Source organism: Callorhinus ursinus, unplaced genomic scaffold, assembly GCF_003265705.2.
Source record: "Callorhinus ursinus isolate GAN/ISIS: 27379988/994484 unplaced genomic scaffold, GSC_fseal_2.0 scaffold6, whole genome shotgun sequence".
Lineage (NCBI taxonomy): Eukaryota > Metazoa > Chordata > Mammalia > Carnivora > Otariidae > Callorhinus > Callorhinus ursinus.
This window is the reverse complement of record NW_027397068.1, coordinates 54,153,497-54,171,176: the sequence shown is the minus strand read 5'-3', so window position 1 is coordinate 54,171,176 and position 17,680 is coordinate 54,153,497. Positions and strand designations below refer to the sequence as shown.

The 17,680-nt window shown below is 41.3% G+C and overlaps 1 protein-coding gene across 7 annotated transcripts in view; it reads right to left on the bottom strand.

Annotated features, from left to right (window-relative positions):
• Positions 1-557: 557 nt before the first annotated feature.
• ARFGEF3 (ARFGEF family member 3) overlaps positions 558-17,680 on the bottom strand; it is a 178,956-nt gene continuing 161,833 nt past the window's right edge. For 6 of the 7 annotated variants that reach the window (XM_073893993.1, XM_073893994.1, XM_025865994.2 and 3 more), the window contains 2 exons: positions 13,416-14,634; positions 558-8,610 (listed from right to left, as the gene is read on the bottom strand). In XM_073893993.1, coding sequence (XP_073750094.1) covers positions 8,419-8,610; positions 13,416-14,634 — 1,411 coding nt within the window. In that variant the 3' untranslated portion in view covers positions 558-8,418. Of the gene's footprint in view, positions 8,611-12,335; positions 13,159-13,415; positions 14,635-17,680 lie in introns of those variants that run through there. The other variant, XM_073893996.1, reaches the window with a different exon arrangement.

Sequence of the window (17,680 nt, the reverse complement as noted above, 5' to 3'; positions counted from 1 at the left end):
ACTGAAAATATGAATTTATTTAAAAAAAATTATAGGGGTGCCTGGCTGGCTCAGTCAGTGGAGCATGGGACTCTTGATCTCGGGGATTTAATTATGTTGTTGCCCTCTCTGAGCTCAAACCTCACACTGGGTGTGGGGCCTGCTTTAAATAAATAAATAAAATATTAAATAAATTATATATATGTAATATATATATATTTCTTCAAATGTACTTTCTAGGCATGTACCAAATTGTTAACAGTGACCATCTCTGTGTTATGGAACTGGAAGGGGCCTCTTCATTCAGTTGTGAACTGCCATGGAAAAAGGAACCTGAGGGTGCCTGGGTGGCTCAGATGGTTAAGCATCTGCTTTCGGCTCAGGTCATGATCCCAGGGTCCTGGGATCGAGTCCCGCATCGGGCTCCCTGCTCCTTGGGAGCCTGCTTCTCCCTCTGCCTCTCTCTCTCTGTCTCTCATGAATAAATAAATAAAATCTTAAAAAAAAAAAAAAGAAAAAGGAACCTGATTCTTTTGGCCGAATTCTATAAACATAAGATATTTACATAAATTATTTTGATATATTTATTAGGTAAAGAAAATTGTTTCACATAGCTTTTTAAATGCATTTGAATTTTTATTCTACAACACAGGCAACATAAATACAGTATCTCTTAAAATATCTTCTCTTTAGAATTTTCATTTTCACCTCAGATAAAATGTACACAAAATACACTTGCAAGCTTGCTTACAGGGACCTGTTAAACAATGAACAGACAGATTCTATCAAATCAGTTTATCAACATATAAAGGAGGGTTGTTTCCGTTTCTTTTTTATTATTAATGTGAGCAAACTGACGAAATAAGAAGGCAAAATAAAAATTGTACTTCCTTGACAAATCCTTTGGAGTAAACAAAATGCTTCAAGGCTCCTGGTGAATGGGATTGCAAGGATGGATTCTGCATTTTATAGATAAAATGGTATACTGACTCAAATCATTATGGCTATACCACACTTCATTTATTTATAATTTTTAATGGAAACAAATCAATTCTTTGGCATAATACAAGAAGGGATAAAAGAACCCTTACTACCCACTGACTTTAGAGTGGGAGATGGTAGTTGGGGAACTGTTTATAGTGTAATTTATTTCTCTTAGAAAAGCAGGAAAATAATCTTGAATAATAGTCTTTTGGCATGATTAGGGCAATAAACGTCTTATTCTTAGCTCCCTTCCTCCCACCCCCACCCATCCACTGAAATAAAATCAACAAAAATAAGTGAAATTACTCTTTCCCTCTAGGCACCTGCTCCTGCCCCTATCATGCCATACCTGGATATCCTACCACATGGTTTCCATTGAAGTGAAACCCAAAACATCAACAGCATTAATCTTTGTCCAGTTTTGCCTATTTAGCAGGAAACCGATTTTTATTACAGAGAACCACTTCCAACAAAAGAACTGCCAAGGGAGGAATACAGAGTAGCCCGCACGTGATCATGAGGTAGCCATGGGTGGCCACTGGTGGCAAGGCCCGAGATTCCCTAACTTGAGAACATATTTTATGTGGTAGCTCGAAAGATTGGCTTTTAGATACCCCCCTCCCTTTTTTGGCACCAGTTGGTAACATAAGTTGAAATAAATTATTCCTAGAGATTAATATTTTAATTTCAAAATCAATTACTATTAGAAGAACAAAAAGCACACCTAATTTCCAAAACAGATTATGGAAAATAAAAGTGAAATAAAACAATTATTTCCATCCACAGAGGCAAGAACTTGACTCTTTAGTACCATTAACACTTTGATATGCTTTCTGATCTCACTAATTCTAGTAAATACTGTCCATTATTTTCTATTCATACAACAATCCAAAGTAATTTAAATGATGTCAGGGTATTCAAGCAGAAGGCTTTAGAGAAAATTAATAAGAATGATATGTAACTAATATAACTTACATGTATGTGATAATTCTAAGGTACTTAATTTTTTTCTCTTGAATTATTCGGTGATCCTTATTATTTTTAATGCAAAAAGCATTTCCAAAGCTAATTAATCAAAGTGTTAGGAGATAAACTAAGGCCCCCCTGATATGTGAGTTAACATCATTTCACTGTATTCCCAAAGCATATGGATGCACGTGTACATTTCTCCCATCACTGGAAGATGAGAGAATACGGTCTCCACCGTGCAGATATGAAAACAAACACATTTACTGAAAAGTCCCTAAAACAGGCACATATACTGCTCAAAAGGGAGTTGTTCAGTTTGCAAATTTCCATGAAACCACTTGGTAGACTCTTTACAGGTACACAGGAAATTAAAATATTAATTTACACCAGACAGTTAAGTGAAAGATGAAGGTACATCAAGTAGTGTAATATCATTTTGAAGTGTCGCTGTTTGGGTGGCTAATGAGAGAAACCTACTGGCAAGCAAGCAACTACTCAAAAACCTCTGGAAGCCAGGAGCCAAGGTTGTAACAGAGTTGAGATGGGCATAGTAAAACCATAATGACAGAAGAAACTCAAACACTACATATTTAAATTTAAAATCACATCAGCACAAGTCGAAGGGTCAACATGATGCAACTGATCATCCACAGAACCAGTGTTTCTAAATACAAAGACGAGAAGCTTACACAGATCTCACTGTTCCATTGAATGGATACATTCATTGTCTTTTAGCTTGTAAAAAACCAAATTGTTGGTCTAATAAATCTAGAAACTGGGAAGATGGAACAGGAATGCTGTAGAGAATTCAATCCCAAGTTGTCTGCCCAAGGTTCAGTTTGGTGTTTCTCTAGAGCTTGATAAGTCAGGCTGATCTTAAAGTTAGTAGTTGGAAATTTTTTCAAGGCAGTTCTCAGAGTGTGGTCCCCAGACCAGCAGCATTGGCCTCACTTGGGTTCTTGTTAGAAATGCAAGTTTCCAGACCTACTGAATCCGAAACCCTGGGTGTGGGCCCAACAACCAGTGTTTTAGCAAGCCCTCCAGGTGATCCTGATGTGTGCTAACGTTTGAGAACCACTTTAGAACAAAGTCAAAAGATACTACACAACCACTACTTAACCTTCAGGATAGGAACTAATAGTACAAACAATTCTTGGTGGTTGAAAGGCTGGGAGGATCACAACTGGATAGGATTAACCAGCAGCTGACTACAGTTTTGTCACTAAGATGGTCAGCCAGTCTCTCCTCCCTGGAGCACTCATGCATTATCACACAAAGATAGACGGGAAAGGTTTTGTATGGTGCTAGTGGTGTGGTATTGAGTTTTCTTCACTTAGTAAGTGGTGCCATTGTTTATAAGGAAATTGAGTGTTGTTCTCGACTGAGTTTTTCATAAATTATCCCCGGGGATAATTTTTTTTTTTTTGGTCTGTTTTCCCTGCAGCAATAATTGTGTTTTGGAAACCTAAGTGGTGTTCTAGTCCAAAACTTTGTATTAAACTATTTCTTACTTCCACATCACATACAAACATTACAAGCAGAGGAAGAGGATCTCACGAAAGGAGAGACGATTTTCTAGATTGTTCCACTATGAGGGAAGAGAACACAATTTTTTTGATGAAGCATAATTATGAGTTCTTTACTAGTTTCCTAAATCTTACTCAACAGCAAGTTCACATTTCCAATAAAAAGTGCTTAAAAAGAATCTCTTGCTTAAGGCCACACTAAATGTCACTAGGATCACCTAAGTGGTACCCATGTGTATCCAAGTTCCGTCATCTGCTTAATGCAATATGTTGGATTCTCCTTCTGTTTCCTTGTCTGCAGAGTATGGAGAAATATTGAGGCATATGGCACATGGTTACCGTGGATACTGACCTGATGCCCCCAGGACCTGGGTCTCTAAACCATCTTGTCTTAGCCGTTGCTTCCTCTTTGGAGAGACTGCATTTGAAAACTGGTTATAATTTGTTTTGCATATTCCCAAACTTCGATGATGACTCATGTATTTACTACTGGATACTTCCCAGGGAAGCAAGTAGAGAGGCACTGTTGGCTACAGGGCACTTTATTCTGAGTGGTTAAATGGCAATTGAAAAAAGTTTACCAATTGTGCATGTCATACTGGACACAGACTGCCACTCTTTTCCGCATAGCAACTGGCCGAGAACAATATTATTCCATCATTTCCAACTAATTTGGCAAGTTTTCTAAATTAGTACTGAAGGCCTGCTTTAAGATTAAAGTTCAGACCTTATTTATTTTCACTCAAAATATTATGTTATATATGATCTTTCTATGTATAAACACTAGTTTTTTTTCTTTTTTTTTTTAACCCTATTTGAAAAATCCCTATAACATAGCAGATCTGGGACATTAATTAGATATTTTCAACTCATTTTAACTGTTTAATTCCTGGAAACACTAAAGTGTTTACTCCGTGTACTTAAGAGCACGGTGTTGTAGAGAGCGCATGGCCTTTGAATTCAGGAACACCTCTTTTGCAACCAGCTTCGCCATTTACTGGCTATCTCAGGCCAGTTTCTTAACCTCTCTGGGTCTGTATCCTCATCTAAAAAAAAAATGAGGAAATCTATGCCCGTTTGACAAGGTTATTGTGAGAATAAAATGCTAATGTAGGTAAGGTCTACATTCACAGTGGCCCTTGACAAATGTCACCTCCTTCCTGCTGTTTGCAAACTCTTGCTGCGGAAATCAGCTCCAAATAAAGGTCTTTATTCTGCTTAGTTTGATGGGTGGAACACAAATGGATTTTCTTTTCTGAGAAAAAAACTCTTCTACCTAAGCAGTCTTGTGATGTATTTGGAGACAGTCTGGGATATTTATTATACAATCGCATTACCTTCTTATGGTTAAGACCATTTGACTTTCTCCATTGACTCTGTATAAGCTGCCTTCTTAAAAGAGCAAGAACTAAAAGCCTGGTGATATTGTACCAGGAAGTTTCCATTTAAAGGTACTTTTGAATTATGTTAATATTTTGTCACATTTGATTGCAAATATTTTAATCTGAGCTGTTATGTATGTTAGCATCTGCCTTGGTCAGTCACCAAATAGCATAAAGATGGTAGAAAATGTCCTCATTTTGTATTGATGGAGAAGGCTAGAAAATAATCAAAGGGGAGAGATAATAAGATTGTGTAAAGAGGCAGCCCAAGCGTTTTTTTTTTTTTAAGATTTTATTTATTTGAGAGAGAGAGAGAATGAGAGAAAGTATGAGAGGGAAGAGGGTCAGAGGGAGAAGCAGACTGCCCGCTGAGCAGGAAGCCCGATGCGGGACTCGATCCCAGGACTCCAGGATCATGACCTGAGCCAAAGGCAGTCGCTTAACCAACTGAGCCACCCAGGCACCCAGCCCAAGCGTTTTTTAAAAAGCTAATCAGGAGAGGGGTGCCTGGGTGGCTCAGTTGTTAAGCGTCTGCCTTCGGCTCAGGTCATGATCCTTGAGTCCTGGGATCGAGTCCCGCACTGGGCTTCTTGTTCGGCGGGAAGCCTGCTTCTCCCTCTCCCACTCCTCCTGCTTGTGTTCCCTCTCTTGCTGTGTCTCTCTCTGCCAAATAAATTAAAAAAAAAAATCTTTAAAAGCTAATCAGGAGAGGCAAGAGCTAGGAGAGATTCTGGCCCTCCATCAAACCTCTGCCCTTATGGCAAGGAGAAATCTGATGATAAGTGTGGTCTACTTGGCTGTCAGGAATTCCTAAACACTCTGAATTTTTTAGGTGCTTTCATAATGCATCCTTTACCAAAATATTAAAAAGAGTAAATCTCAACCTTAGGGTAACACACTTTTGGCAGTAAATACAGGCAACTGAAAGCAACGTGTAAAATCTTATTCTGCTTAGATCAGTAAATATATGGTAATACTGTTTTAACCACCAAGGCTGTCTTGACCTTGGTCTTTCAAAGACCTTGGGAGAGAGGGAGTGAAGGAAGAGATGGGGAAAGGCAGAAACCAAGACACCAGGAAAGTGTGAGGGGCTGACCAGGGCACGGTCACTTCACTGTGACCTGACGTCCTATTCATTGGAGATTATTTGCCTCAGGCAATATCCCTTTTGACAACCACAGATACCTCTGGGAAGCATTATGGTCGTTTAGCTAACTTTCTGGTTGAAATCTGATGTGGATGTGGAGCACAGGGTATGCTGGGAGTGGAGGTGGCTGGAGACCAATGTGGGCTTTGGGGTAGGCTGCAGAATAGATGATGGGAAGGGGCCAAAACCCTCTTAAAAACTGTAGGTAAAGAACTATGTACATTTTCTCACTTTTTAATTCTTGGAACCTACAAGCAGTTTATTTTCATAAACTAGCCTTGGATCTCATAAGAGAGCATCTATGGGAGAATGGATTCTGATTTCTAAAGTTAACTAACATACTCCGGGACATGACATTCTACATTGAGACTGGCTTCCCTCGAATTTTTACACTTTATAAAAAGTTGCTACATATAAACATTTTATAATCACTCTGATTTGATACTCTGCTCTACTGAAGCTCCTTCCCCACCCCCAAAGTGAATTTTGGGGTCCTCATGGGCTCACAAAGGGGAACTAAACCTCAGATTAGCAGTACATCATGGTGGTTCTGTTTCTTTTTGTAGCTTTTGTTAAAACAAAAAAGTACCTGACTCTCGTCTACTTTCAAAATATAAAAATTTAAAAGTATAGACTATAGCTAATTGCTATCCCCAACATTCATTGCTTGTCAAGATAAAATAGTTGATCTGTTTCTAAGCTTTTTTGTCTTGAAGGCAAAGAGAGGGTGCTGTGGAACTGGAAAGGCGTCTTCTGGACTCTGTGGTGATCTCTGGATGGTACATGGAATGATGGGGTTCTTTTAGATTGCCTAAATAAATCAGGGAACCCTGTCTTCATCTTAACCTTGTAGATAGTTACCTATTTCTCAAGGAAGACAAAGTTTACCAATACCAGCACTGAGTAAAGTTGTTAGTTTTAAATCCTTACCTCTATACTGAAGAGTTGATGTTTTATTTTTAAAGAATGACACTCAATTATGAACACATTTTAAGGGGCTGGGAAAATGATAATGTAGGTCTTAGCAACTAACTCTACTTCCTAGAATGTATATGAGTGGGCCTGGTTGAGGAGTTTCAGTCATTATAAGAACTACTAAGTATATTGTAAAGAAGATAAAGTTTCCAAATTAATTTTCTAGTTCTATCTAAAAGAAATATCCATGTAAAATAGCCATTTAGAAAGACCTCAGACATAGGGTAAATTTACTTGCCAGAGAGGACAAATATTTTAAATTGAGAAACTTAATTTCCTAAATTTCACTGTGCCCCCTTCTTTAGTTTTATTTTCTTCTGAGACTAGAGCTTGTATGCCTGACACTATAATTTCATGTGACGGTTGCATAATATTTTAAGGTTGAAAATGACTTCACCCCAATCTCCTTTCTTACCCCTTCCAGTTGTCTTCCTACCACCCCACACTTCCTGCCCCATTCCCTGAGAAGTCGGCTCACTGGATGGAGAACTGAGTCCTTTCCTCCAAGGATGCTGATACAAAATGAGTTGCATTTTAACATTTTGTTTTCTTAAAAACCTGATGTTCTGCCTTATGTTCAGATAGTTGGAGCATAGAAATGTCTGTGCAACAAGAAACTAAGGCACCATTTTTTCTTTCCCTTTCCTGTTTTGCTTTGGGAGCAAAAGCAAAGGCTAATGGGAAGCCAGGGTGGCGGGTCAGTCTTAACGTCTCTTGACAAGATCTCTATCGGCCACTATCACTGGGAGCTGTGTGCCAAAAGCTGCCAGGACATAGACTTAAAACCCTGCCAGGAAAGCATTTTCTTCCTTTAGAAATAGGGAAATAAAGGCACAACAGTACCTTAAAAGAAGTTGGTGCATACCAACCAGAAAATCTTGACAATTTAGGACAACTTTGAAACGTTCTGGAACATTTTACAGAGGAAGTCATCCCCTTGATTATGACAGCCAAGAATATGTTTTTCCAACTGTTTTCTTCCCTGCTAAGCCCACAATCATAATGAAAATCTTCCTCTGATGGAGAATGTCTGCTACCAGATGCCTGAGTGCTTATACATCAGCTTGACTTACCAGCAGATATTTCCTTAACAATTGCATTTAAAAGAAAAAAAAATCAGATGGATGAGTGTAGTGTTTTCAAAGGAGTAGTCCTTGAAAGGGACCCTTTTGGGAATAACATTGCAGGCAAAAGCACTGGGAAATAAACATCAAGATTTAGAAATATGTCAAAGAATGGAGACTTTTCTGAAATAATGTGCAAAATCAAAGTATCGTTTGTGTCCTCTAGATACAAGGTGAGTGTCCAGAATGGCCCCTGTGCTGATTAGCGAGGGAGGGACAGACTGTTCTCCGAGACACTGGTTTCAGTGGGGCTGGTGGTGGGGAAAATGCTATCTGTTGGACCAGGAGGCATTCTCTAACCTCCACTATTGTATTTCGTTAATGTGAGTCTTCTACACGATGATGTCATAGACCCGGCCCACTCTGCCCAGCCATTCCCTCACAGCCTGGCGCACTCTGATGTCCGTCACGTGGCAGGTCAGCTGGCTGATGCATGGGAACACCGCTGGCTGCAGGGCCGTGAAGGTCTGGTCTGGAAGGATCTGAATCTGATTGAGAACTGTTAGCACCATGTTGGTCCATGCCTAAGAGAAAGGATTGAGGAGAATGATTAGCAGTTTTCTCCTCTGGGTTCATTTGAACTCTCAGGTGTGGCTAAGCCCAGCCAATTGGCAAGTGAGTTTTCTCAGGCTTTAGGTCGCAAAAAATCAGTCTTTATTAATTTAATGGGGCAAGAAATTGTCATTTTAAGTTCATATATACAAGGAGTAGCAGAGTCTCCTCTACCATTAGGAATACCTTATTTTCAGGTTTCATGAACTACAGGAATATCTTGTTTTATTGTGCTTTGCTTCACTGTGCTTCCTAGGTACTGCTTTTTCTTTTTTTTTTTCAAACTGAACATCTGCACAGCCCTGTGTGGAGCAAGTCCATTGCCAGCACCATTTTTCCAATAGCATTTGCTCACTTGGTATCTCTGTGTCACACTTTAGTAATTCCCACAATATTTCACACTTTTGCATTATTATTATATTTGTTATGGTGATCTGTGATCAGTGATCTTTGATGTTACTACTGCTTGTTTTGGGATGCCATGAATCGTGCCCACATAAAATGGTAAACTTAATCGATAAATGTGTGTGTTCTGACTGCTCCACTCACCAGTTCCTCCATCTCTCTCCTGCTCCTCAGGTCTTCCTACTCCCTGAGACACAACAATACTGAAGCTAGGCCAATTAATAACTTCACAATGGCCTCTAAGTATTCAAATGAAAGGAACAGTCCTAGGTCTCTCCCTTTAAATCAAAAGCTAGAAATGATTACTAAGGGAAGGCATGTTGAAAGCCGAGACTGGCACAGGAACCTAGCTTCTAACCTAGGTTAGCCAAGTTGTGAATGCGAAGGGAAAGTTCCTGAAGGAAATTAAAAGTGCTACTCCAGTGAGGACACAAATGATAAAGAGAAACACCTAAGGGCTATTATGGAGAAAGTCTGAGTGGTCTGGATAGGAGATCAAGGGCAGCCACAACATTCCCTTCAGCCAAAGCCTAATCCTGAGCAAGGCCCCAACTCTCTTCAATTCTGTGAAGGCTGGAGAGGTGAGCAAGCTGTAGAAGAAAAGTCTGAACCTCGCAGAAGTGGGTTCATGAGGCTTAAGGGAAGAAGCCATTTCCATAACGGAAAGTTGCAAGGTAAAGCAGCAAGTGTTGATGTAGAAGCTGCAGCAAGTTCTCCAGAAGGTCTGGCTCAGATCATTCATGAAGCTGGCTACACTAGACAGCAGATTTTCAGTGTAGATGAATAGCCTTCTATGGGAAGATGCCATCCAGGACTTCATAGCTAGAGAGGAGAAGTCAATGCCTGGCTTCAAAGAACAGGCTGACTCTCTAGTTAGGGGCTAATGCAGCTGGGGACTTTCAATTGAAGCCAGTGCTCATTTACCATTCTGAAAATTCTAGAATCCTTAAGAATTATGCTAAATCTACTCTGCCTGTGTTCTATAAATGGAAGAACAAAGCCTGGATGACAGCACATCTGTTTACAACATGGTTAACTGAATATTTTAAGCCCACTGTTGAGAACTACTACTCAGAAGAGTCCTTTTAAAATACTGCTTACTGAAAACAGTATAGAGGCTCCTCAAGAAGTTAAAAATAGAGCTACCCTATGACCCAGCAATCACACTATTGGATATTTACATCAAAGATAGAGATGTAGTGAAAAAAAGGGGCACATGCACCCCAGTGTTCATAGCAACAATGTCCACACGATCCAAACTGTGGAAGGAGCAAAGATGTCCTTCAGCAGATGAAAGAATAAAGAAGATGTGGTACATATATACATGGGAATACTACTCAGCCAACAGAAAGGATGAATACCTACCATTTGCATTGACACGGATGGAACTGGAGGGTATTATCCTAAGTAAAATAAGTCAGAGAAAGACAATTTTGTCATATGGTTTCACTTATATGTGGAATATAAAGAATGGCGCAGAGGACCATAGGGGAAGGGAGAGAAAATCGAATGGGAAGAAATCAGAGGGAGAAAAACCATGAGAGATTCTTGACTCAGGAAAACAAACTGAAGGCTGCAGAAGAGAGGGTGGTGGAGGGATGGGGTAACTGGGTGATGGGTATTGAGGAGGGCACATGATCTGATGAGCACGGGGTGTTATACACAACTAATGGATCATTGAACACTGCATCAAAACTAATGATGTACTATATGTTGGCTAATTGAAATTTTAAAAAATAAATAATAATATGCTTATGGACAATGTCCTGGTTACCCAAGAGTTCTGATGGCGATATACAATGAGATTACTGCTATCTTCATGCCTGCTAACACATCTATTCTGCAGCCCATGGATCAAAGAGTAATTTCTACTTTCAAGTCATTATATAAGAAACCCATTTTGTAAAGCTGTAGCTGCCATAGATAGTGATTCTTCTGATGGATCTGAGCAAGGCATATTGAAAACCTGGAAAAGTATTCACTATTCTAGATGCCATTAAGAACATTCATTCATAGCAGCAATGTCCACAATAGCCAAACTGCGGAAAGAGCCAAGATGCCCTTCAACAGACGAATGGATAAAGAAGATGTGGTCCATATATACAGTGGAATATGACTCAGCCATCAGAAAGGATGAATACCCAACTTTTGCATCAACATGGATGGGACTGAAGGAGATTATGCTAAGTGAAATAAGTCAAGCAGAAAAAGTCCATTATCTTATGGTTTCACTTATTTGTGGAACATAAGGAATAGCAAGGAGGACATTAGGAGAAGGAAGGGAAAAATGAAGGGGGGGGGACATCAGAGGGGGAGATGAACCGTGAGAGACAATGGACTCTGAGAAACAAACAGGGTTTTAGAGGGGAGCAGGGAGGGGGGATGGGTTAGCCCGGTGATGGGTATTAAGGAGGGGACGTACTGCATGGAGCACTGAGTGTTATACAAAAACAATGAATCGTGGATGACTGCATCAAAAACTAATGAGATACTGTGTGGTGACTAACATAATAATAAAAAAAAGAACATTTGTGATTCATGGGAAGAGATCAAAATGTCAACATGAACAGGAGTTTGGAAGAAGCTAGTTCTAGGAGAACTAGAATTAGCAGTGGAGCCTGAAGATGGGACTGAATTGCTGTGATCTCCTGATCAAACTTGAACACACGAGGAGCTGCTGCTTATGCATGAGCAAAGAAAGTGGTTTCCTGAGATGGAATCTACTCCTGGTGAAGATACCATGAAGATTGTTGAAGTGACAACTAAGGATTTAGAATATTATATAAACTTAGATGATAAAGCAGCGGCAGGGTTTGAGAGGACTGATTCCCATTTTGAAAGAAGTTCTGAGGGTAAATGTTACCAAACCGCATTGCGTGCTACAGAGAAATCATTCGTGAGTCAACACAGCAAACTTTATTGTTGCCTTATTTTAAGAAATTGCCACAGCCGTTCCAGCCTTCAGCAACCACCACCCTGATCAGTCAGCAACCATCAACAGTGAGGCAAGACCCTCCACTGGCAGAAAGACTGACTCGCTGAAAACTTCAGAGGATGGTTAGCATTTTTTAGCAATAAAGTATTTTTAAAATTAAGGTATGTATATATATTTCTAGATATGCTATTGCACACTTCATAGACTATAGTGTAAATATAACTTTTACATGCACTGGGAAACCAAAAAATTCATTTGACTTGCTTTGATATTTGCTTTATTGCAGTGGTCTGGAGCCAAACCCGCAATATCTCCAAGGTATGCCTGCACAAAAATCTTACTTATTCCTCAGATTTTTAAAAACTCTCCTGCCTTCTCATAATGAAATTTCCATAGGACATAGGACATTTTTAATTATCAGTCTCTATAATGCCTAGCAAACTGGAATAGGACTACCTTCACTCAGGATAACTTTTAAAATCGTAAGCAAATCTCCAAAACATGAAAAAAATTAAGACATTTATCAAGAAGGTCATCTATTACAGAATGACCATACATCTCCCTTTTACTGGACTTTTGCAAATCTAGTCTGACTTCCGTGGATTTTGAAGTTTGGTTCTATGTTCCAGTATTTTAGAGGAAAATAAGGCATCTTGCAAGATTCATGTTAAGTCCAAATTTATGTTTATTCTGAGACTATGTTCTTGTGTAGGTTCACAGAATCCTAGGATCTAAGATCCTAGGCCCACAATTTAAACCCCTGGATTATTTTTAAAGGGCTCCCTATGACTCTAGATCCCTCAATTTCTCTTTTACCATCTCATCTATTTTTAAACTGAACAAACAGTACCAACACAGTTTTCTTCTCAAGCTGAGTTTTTGATGTACCATGGAATTATTCATTTTAAACATATGAGGGAACAGGAGCACTCAAAGCCCTCTAATGATGAAAATTGTTATGTGCTCCTAATGGGTTAGAAAAACTCGAGATGAAAACATTGATAGTCATTGGTATAACCATATAATAATAGGCACTTTGCTTTTTTTTTTCCTTTACACATTTCTTCAGTGTATCTTCCAATGATAAACTCAGGACTCAATGCCAGTGAAAGCACATCCACTTTAGAAGCTTCAGCTTCATTTATTCGATGAGTTCCGAGTTCTCAGTATCTCTTATAACCTGTAAAAATAATTCCTGGAGTTATGTAAGAGTAAAATGTCAGTTTCACACGGGATATATTGACCCAGGCAGATGCTATGTATTAGGCTCAGGTGACCCTCTGACTTTGGAGGGGAACTGGGTTCTGTCTCCTACTGGTGTCTATCAACTTGTAGAATGTGTGAGTGTTCCCTAAGGAGGACACCTCTGTCCCCGGAAGCCCCCCCCCCCCACTGCCAGGTGTGCTTCCCAGCACCCCCGGGCTGGTGGGAACCCACCTGGATCTGTGCTTCGGCATCCCTCACGGACACACTCAGGGAGCTCCCAGTGGAGCCGGAGCGGGGCCTCTTCTGTCGCAGCAGCTCAGGGCCCGCGCTGAACGAATGGCGCATCTGCCCCTGGTCTATCAAGTGCTGGGGACGCTGAAGCAGCGGGGAGTCCTGGCCCCTCGGACCCAGTGGCTCGCCCTTCTTCTCCACTTTGACCTCCTTGGGGAACGTGGGCAGGTTATGCTGCTGCTTCCTCTTTTTGTACTCCGTCATCAACTTGGAAATGGTTTTGTCGGCCGCCATGGTGTAGATTTTGTTGCCCGCGTTCTCCCACCATTCCTTCTTCCGGCCGGGGTCCTTCTTCTCCACCTTGGGGCTTGGGGGCAGCAGCAGCAGGTCCCCGCCACCTCCCCTCAGGCTGCCGGGCTCACCGGCGTGATCCCGGGTCTGGCTCCGGTCGTCCTCAGAAGGGGTGTCTTTCCCCGAGAACCCGCCAGTTGACGGGGTGGATGACTCCGACTGGAAGGAGGGAAGGATGAAGAACGGGTCACTCTTGAAGACGGGCGCTTCCTCCATGCCGCTCTCCAGGTCCAGGTGCATCTGGATGTAGTGGTTGCACAGCTCCATGCACAGCTTGTGCAGCCGCTTGACCAGCCACACCCAGTCAGCGTTGCTGATGGGCTGCACGCTCAGGGAGGGCAGCCGGGCCCTCCACTGCCGCTTCTCCTTGCCCCTCGGGGGGCTCACCTGGGCCGTCTCCTCAAAAATGTCTTCGTCCTCTGACGAGCACTGCTGGGACGAATCTGTGCTTCTCTCCTCGTCCTCAAAAAGCACTTTCTTCACTTGCTCAGCAGTGATGGTTTCCTGGTTGGTGAGGACGGCGCAGACCAGTGCGTGGAAATAAATATTAAAGCTCATGGCCGACTGGCGGTAGAGGTTGGCTGCGCCTCCAATGCCAGACACCTTCTTCAGCAGGCACTTCAGCCCAGGGCTCGTGTCGAACTCCCTTGCCGTCCTGTACGAGTCCAGCAGCAGGTCAAATATGACTGCCAAGTTCTGCATGGAGATGTACCTGAGGAAGCCGGCCAGCTTGGCCTCCGGGACTTGCACCGTCTTCTCCTCTCCGGGAGAGGGGCCCTTGACGAACTCTTCTAGCAAGATGTCATACAGGTTCTGGAGTAACACCTGATGAGACAGCAAGCTCACCACAATTTCCCTGAAAGACACACTTCAAATGAAAAGAAGGGGATTGATTAGTAGCCTTCTGCCCCATGTGGGTTACTTTAAAGTGATTCCGATGTTACGCACTATAGAATGACATAGGCAAAATTATACACTAAACTGCTTTATTTCAATGCTTTCCTTTAAAAAGGGCAAACTTCGGGGTGCCTGGATGGCTCAGTCGGTCAAGTGTCTGCCTTTGGCTCAGGGTCCTGGGATCGAGTCCCACGTCGGGCTCCCTGCTCAGCTGGGAGTCTGCTTCTCCCTCTGCCTGCCGCTCCCCCCTGCCACCCGCCTTAAGCGCACTCTCTGTCTCTCTCAATTAGATAAATAAAATCCTTAAAAAAAAAAATAAAAGGCCAACTTCTTGGGGCATTACATGATCACCATTTTAATCATGATTAATGGAATTGCCAATACTTTCTCAAACCTATGAGCCATGTAATATTACTGTTTTATAAAAACTTTTCAGTATAGACACAGTAAAGGGATACAACATTTGACATTTTATTACTTGCAACTATGAAATCAGAAAGTAACAATGTCTGGTCAGTTCTGTGAATCTGAATTGGCTCTCTTCTCTACCCTTTGGACTTTTTTCTCAAACTCAAAGTTGTGAGCAGTCTCACTGAAGTCTATCTTTCTAGGGACCAAACCAGTTTACTAGGATTAACTGTTAATGCTTTAGGTGCACAGATGTAAAAACTTCAGGGCTTCCAGCACGTGAGATGGATGAGGGCCAAACATTCACAAAATTAAGAAATAGATAACTCAAGCTTTCTAAACTAAACCTAGGAGGGAGAAAGCCATGTTCACTCAACACCTACAATTCTCTTCTGCATCCTTTACTGCCATCATGGTCACAGGACTCCTCTGTGGGCCTTGAATGCTCTTTTGGATCCACTGAGATGCCCCTCAGGTCAGCTATGTGGCATGGGGGGCGGTGTGTGGGGTAAATAGACACCTGGCCAGGACTCGTGGTTGAGAAGTGGGCATAGCCTACATAAGGAAGCCTTACAAATGCCCCTTGGTGATTTGGCCTCTTCTGTTTGGTTGGATTCTTATACTAAGAAAACAGTTTCAATTCTAGGTACTACCTTTACTGAATATTTTAATTCACCCTTGTGGTTTGTGGTTTATGGTTTCACTTTGCTTTCACTGCTCTTGGAACTGCATGAAAATAGCTTATGCCATTATGTTGCAAACTAATTCCCTTAACAGGGTAATTATAAAAGTATGACAACTCTTATTAATTGTTTATTTCAAAGATCCAACTATTATGTTAATATGTCTAGCTGTGACCTTGCATTTAAAAATGACTCTTTTAACAGAAAAGAACACAATTGCTTCTGTACATTTAAAGGCTGACCTTGCCCCCTACACTGAGGGAACATAGAAGGCTCAGCACAGATCTGTCATTTACAGACTCTAACCCCTGATTTTTTTTTTTTTTTGGTGGTAAAATATACATGATACAAAGTTGCTATCTGAGCCATTTTTGAAAGTACAATTCAGTGGCATTAAGTACCTGCACAATTTTGGGTAACTGTCACGACTATTTCTAGAGCCTTTTCATCCCAAATTCAATACCCCTTGAACAATAACTCCCCATTCTCCCCTCCTTCTGATAAGTTATTTAAGGTACTAGGAACCCTGAATATGCATTCTTCTGAAGACAAGGGCTCTAAAAGCCACCAAGTTGGTCTAGCGCTTCATGTCTACAGTCATAGGACGCTAACTAAAGGGAAATCCTGTCGCCCATCACCCTTGTCTGCCCCACCGAACTGTAAAGTCTTCAAGGGCCAGGGCAGTATCTTATTCATCTTTGTCCCCAGGGCCTGGGAAGATGTCTGGTGAGAGTAGTACTCAGTGAGTGTCTAAGACAAATGGAGTAACACGAACAGATTTGTTCTAAGCGCAGGCGCCTGAACAGATTGCCACCTGGAGGAAATGTTCTCCTTGAGAAATGGCTCAAACACCTCAACCCCGTGCCCCTGGCAGCCTGGGCTCCTGAAGCAGGAACCGCAGCCAGAGAGGTGAGTCTGATCAACCTTTGGAAGGTATAAACACCCTAGCCCACAGGACATGATCTATCATCTTCCCTGAGAGCTGGAAAGTCCTTTCCCAGAAAACATTTAAAAGGACGGTGGATGCAAGGCCATGTGTGAAATATGGAGTATCTTTATCAACCCGAGATAGTCCCTTTGATGCTTTAGGTGATAAAATTGCTAAGTGTGCATGTGAAAAGGGCAGAAAATTCCTTTTGCTTTAGGTTCAAGCTACATGCTGCACAATAAGAAAACAAAGGGAAGCAGCGGGAGCAATAGTGAGATAAAAATTTCAGAAAGGTACCAAAAAAGTGAAACAACTGGTTACAGATGTGCAATTCTTAATCACCTATGCTGATAGGAGATTAAAAAAAAAAAACCTGGAGCAAACAAAAATCAACAGATAATTTTTCGATTTGTTGTACCCAAGTGTTTCAACCTTTTTCTCCGCACACCCATTATGAAGGGGACTGTGCATGCTTCTGAGGCCAAGTGCAAAGGAAAGCTCTCCTCCTGGAGAGTTAATTGCCCAACAAGACATGCTAATGCCAGTTTCAGACAGAAACATTCAGAATTTCAAGTACTACATCTTAAAGCTCTCATACTCAGTGGTTTGTATAAAGCTCTGGGCTATCAATGCCACGGCGATTTAAAATCACACCCAGGTTTCTCTTTATTTTTTTTATTTTTTAAATTTTTTATTGTTATGTTAATCACCATATATTACATCATTAGTTTTTGATGTAGTGTTCCATGATTCATTGTTTGTACATAACACCCAGTGCTCCATGCAGAATGTGCCCTCTTTAATACCCATCACCAGGCTAACCCATCCCCCTACCCCCCTCCCTGCTAGAACCCTCAGTTTGTTTTTCAGAGTCCATCGTCTCTCATGGTTCGTCTCTCCCTCTGACTTACTCCCCTTCATTCTTCCCCTCCTGCTATCTTCTTCTTTTTCTTTTTTCTTAACATATGTTGCATTATTTGTTTCAGAAGTACAGATCT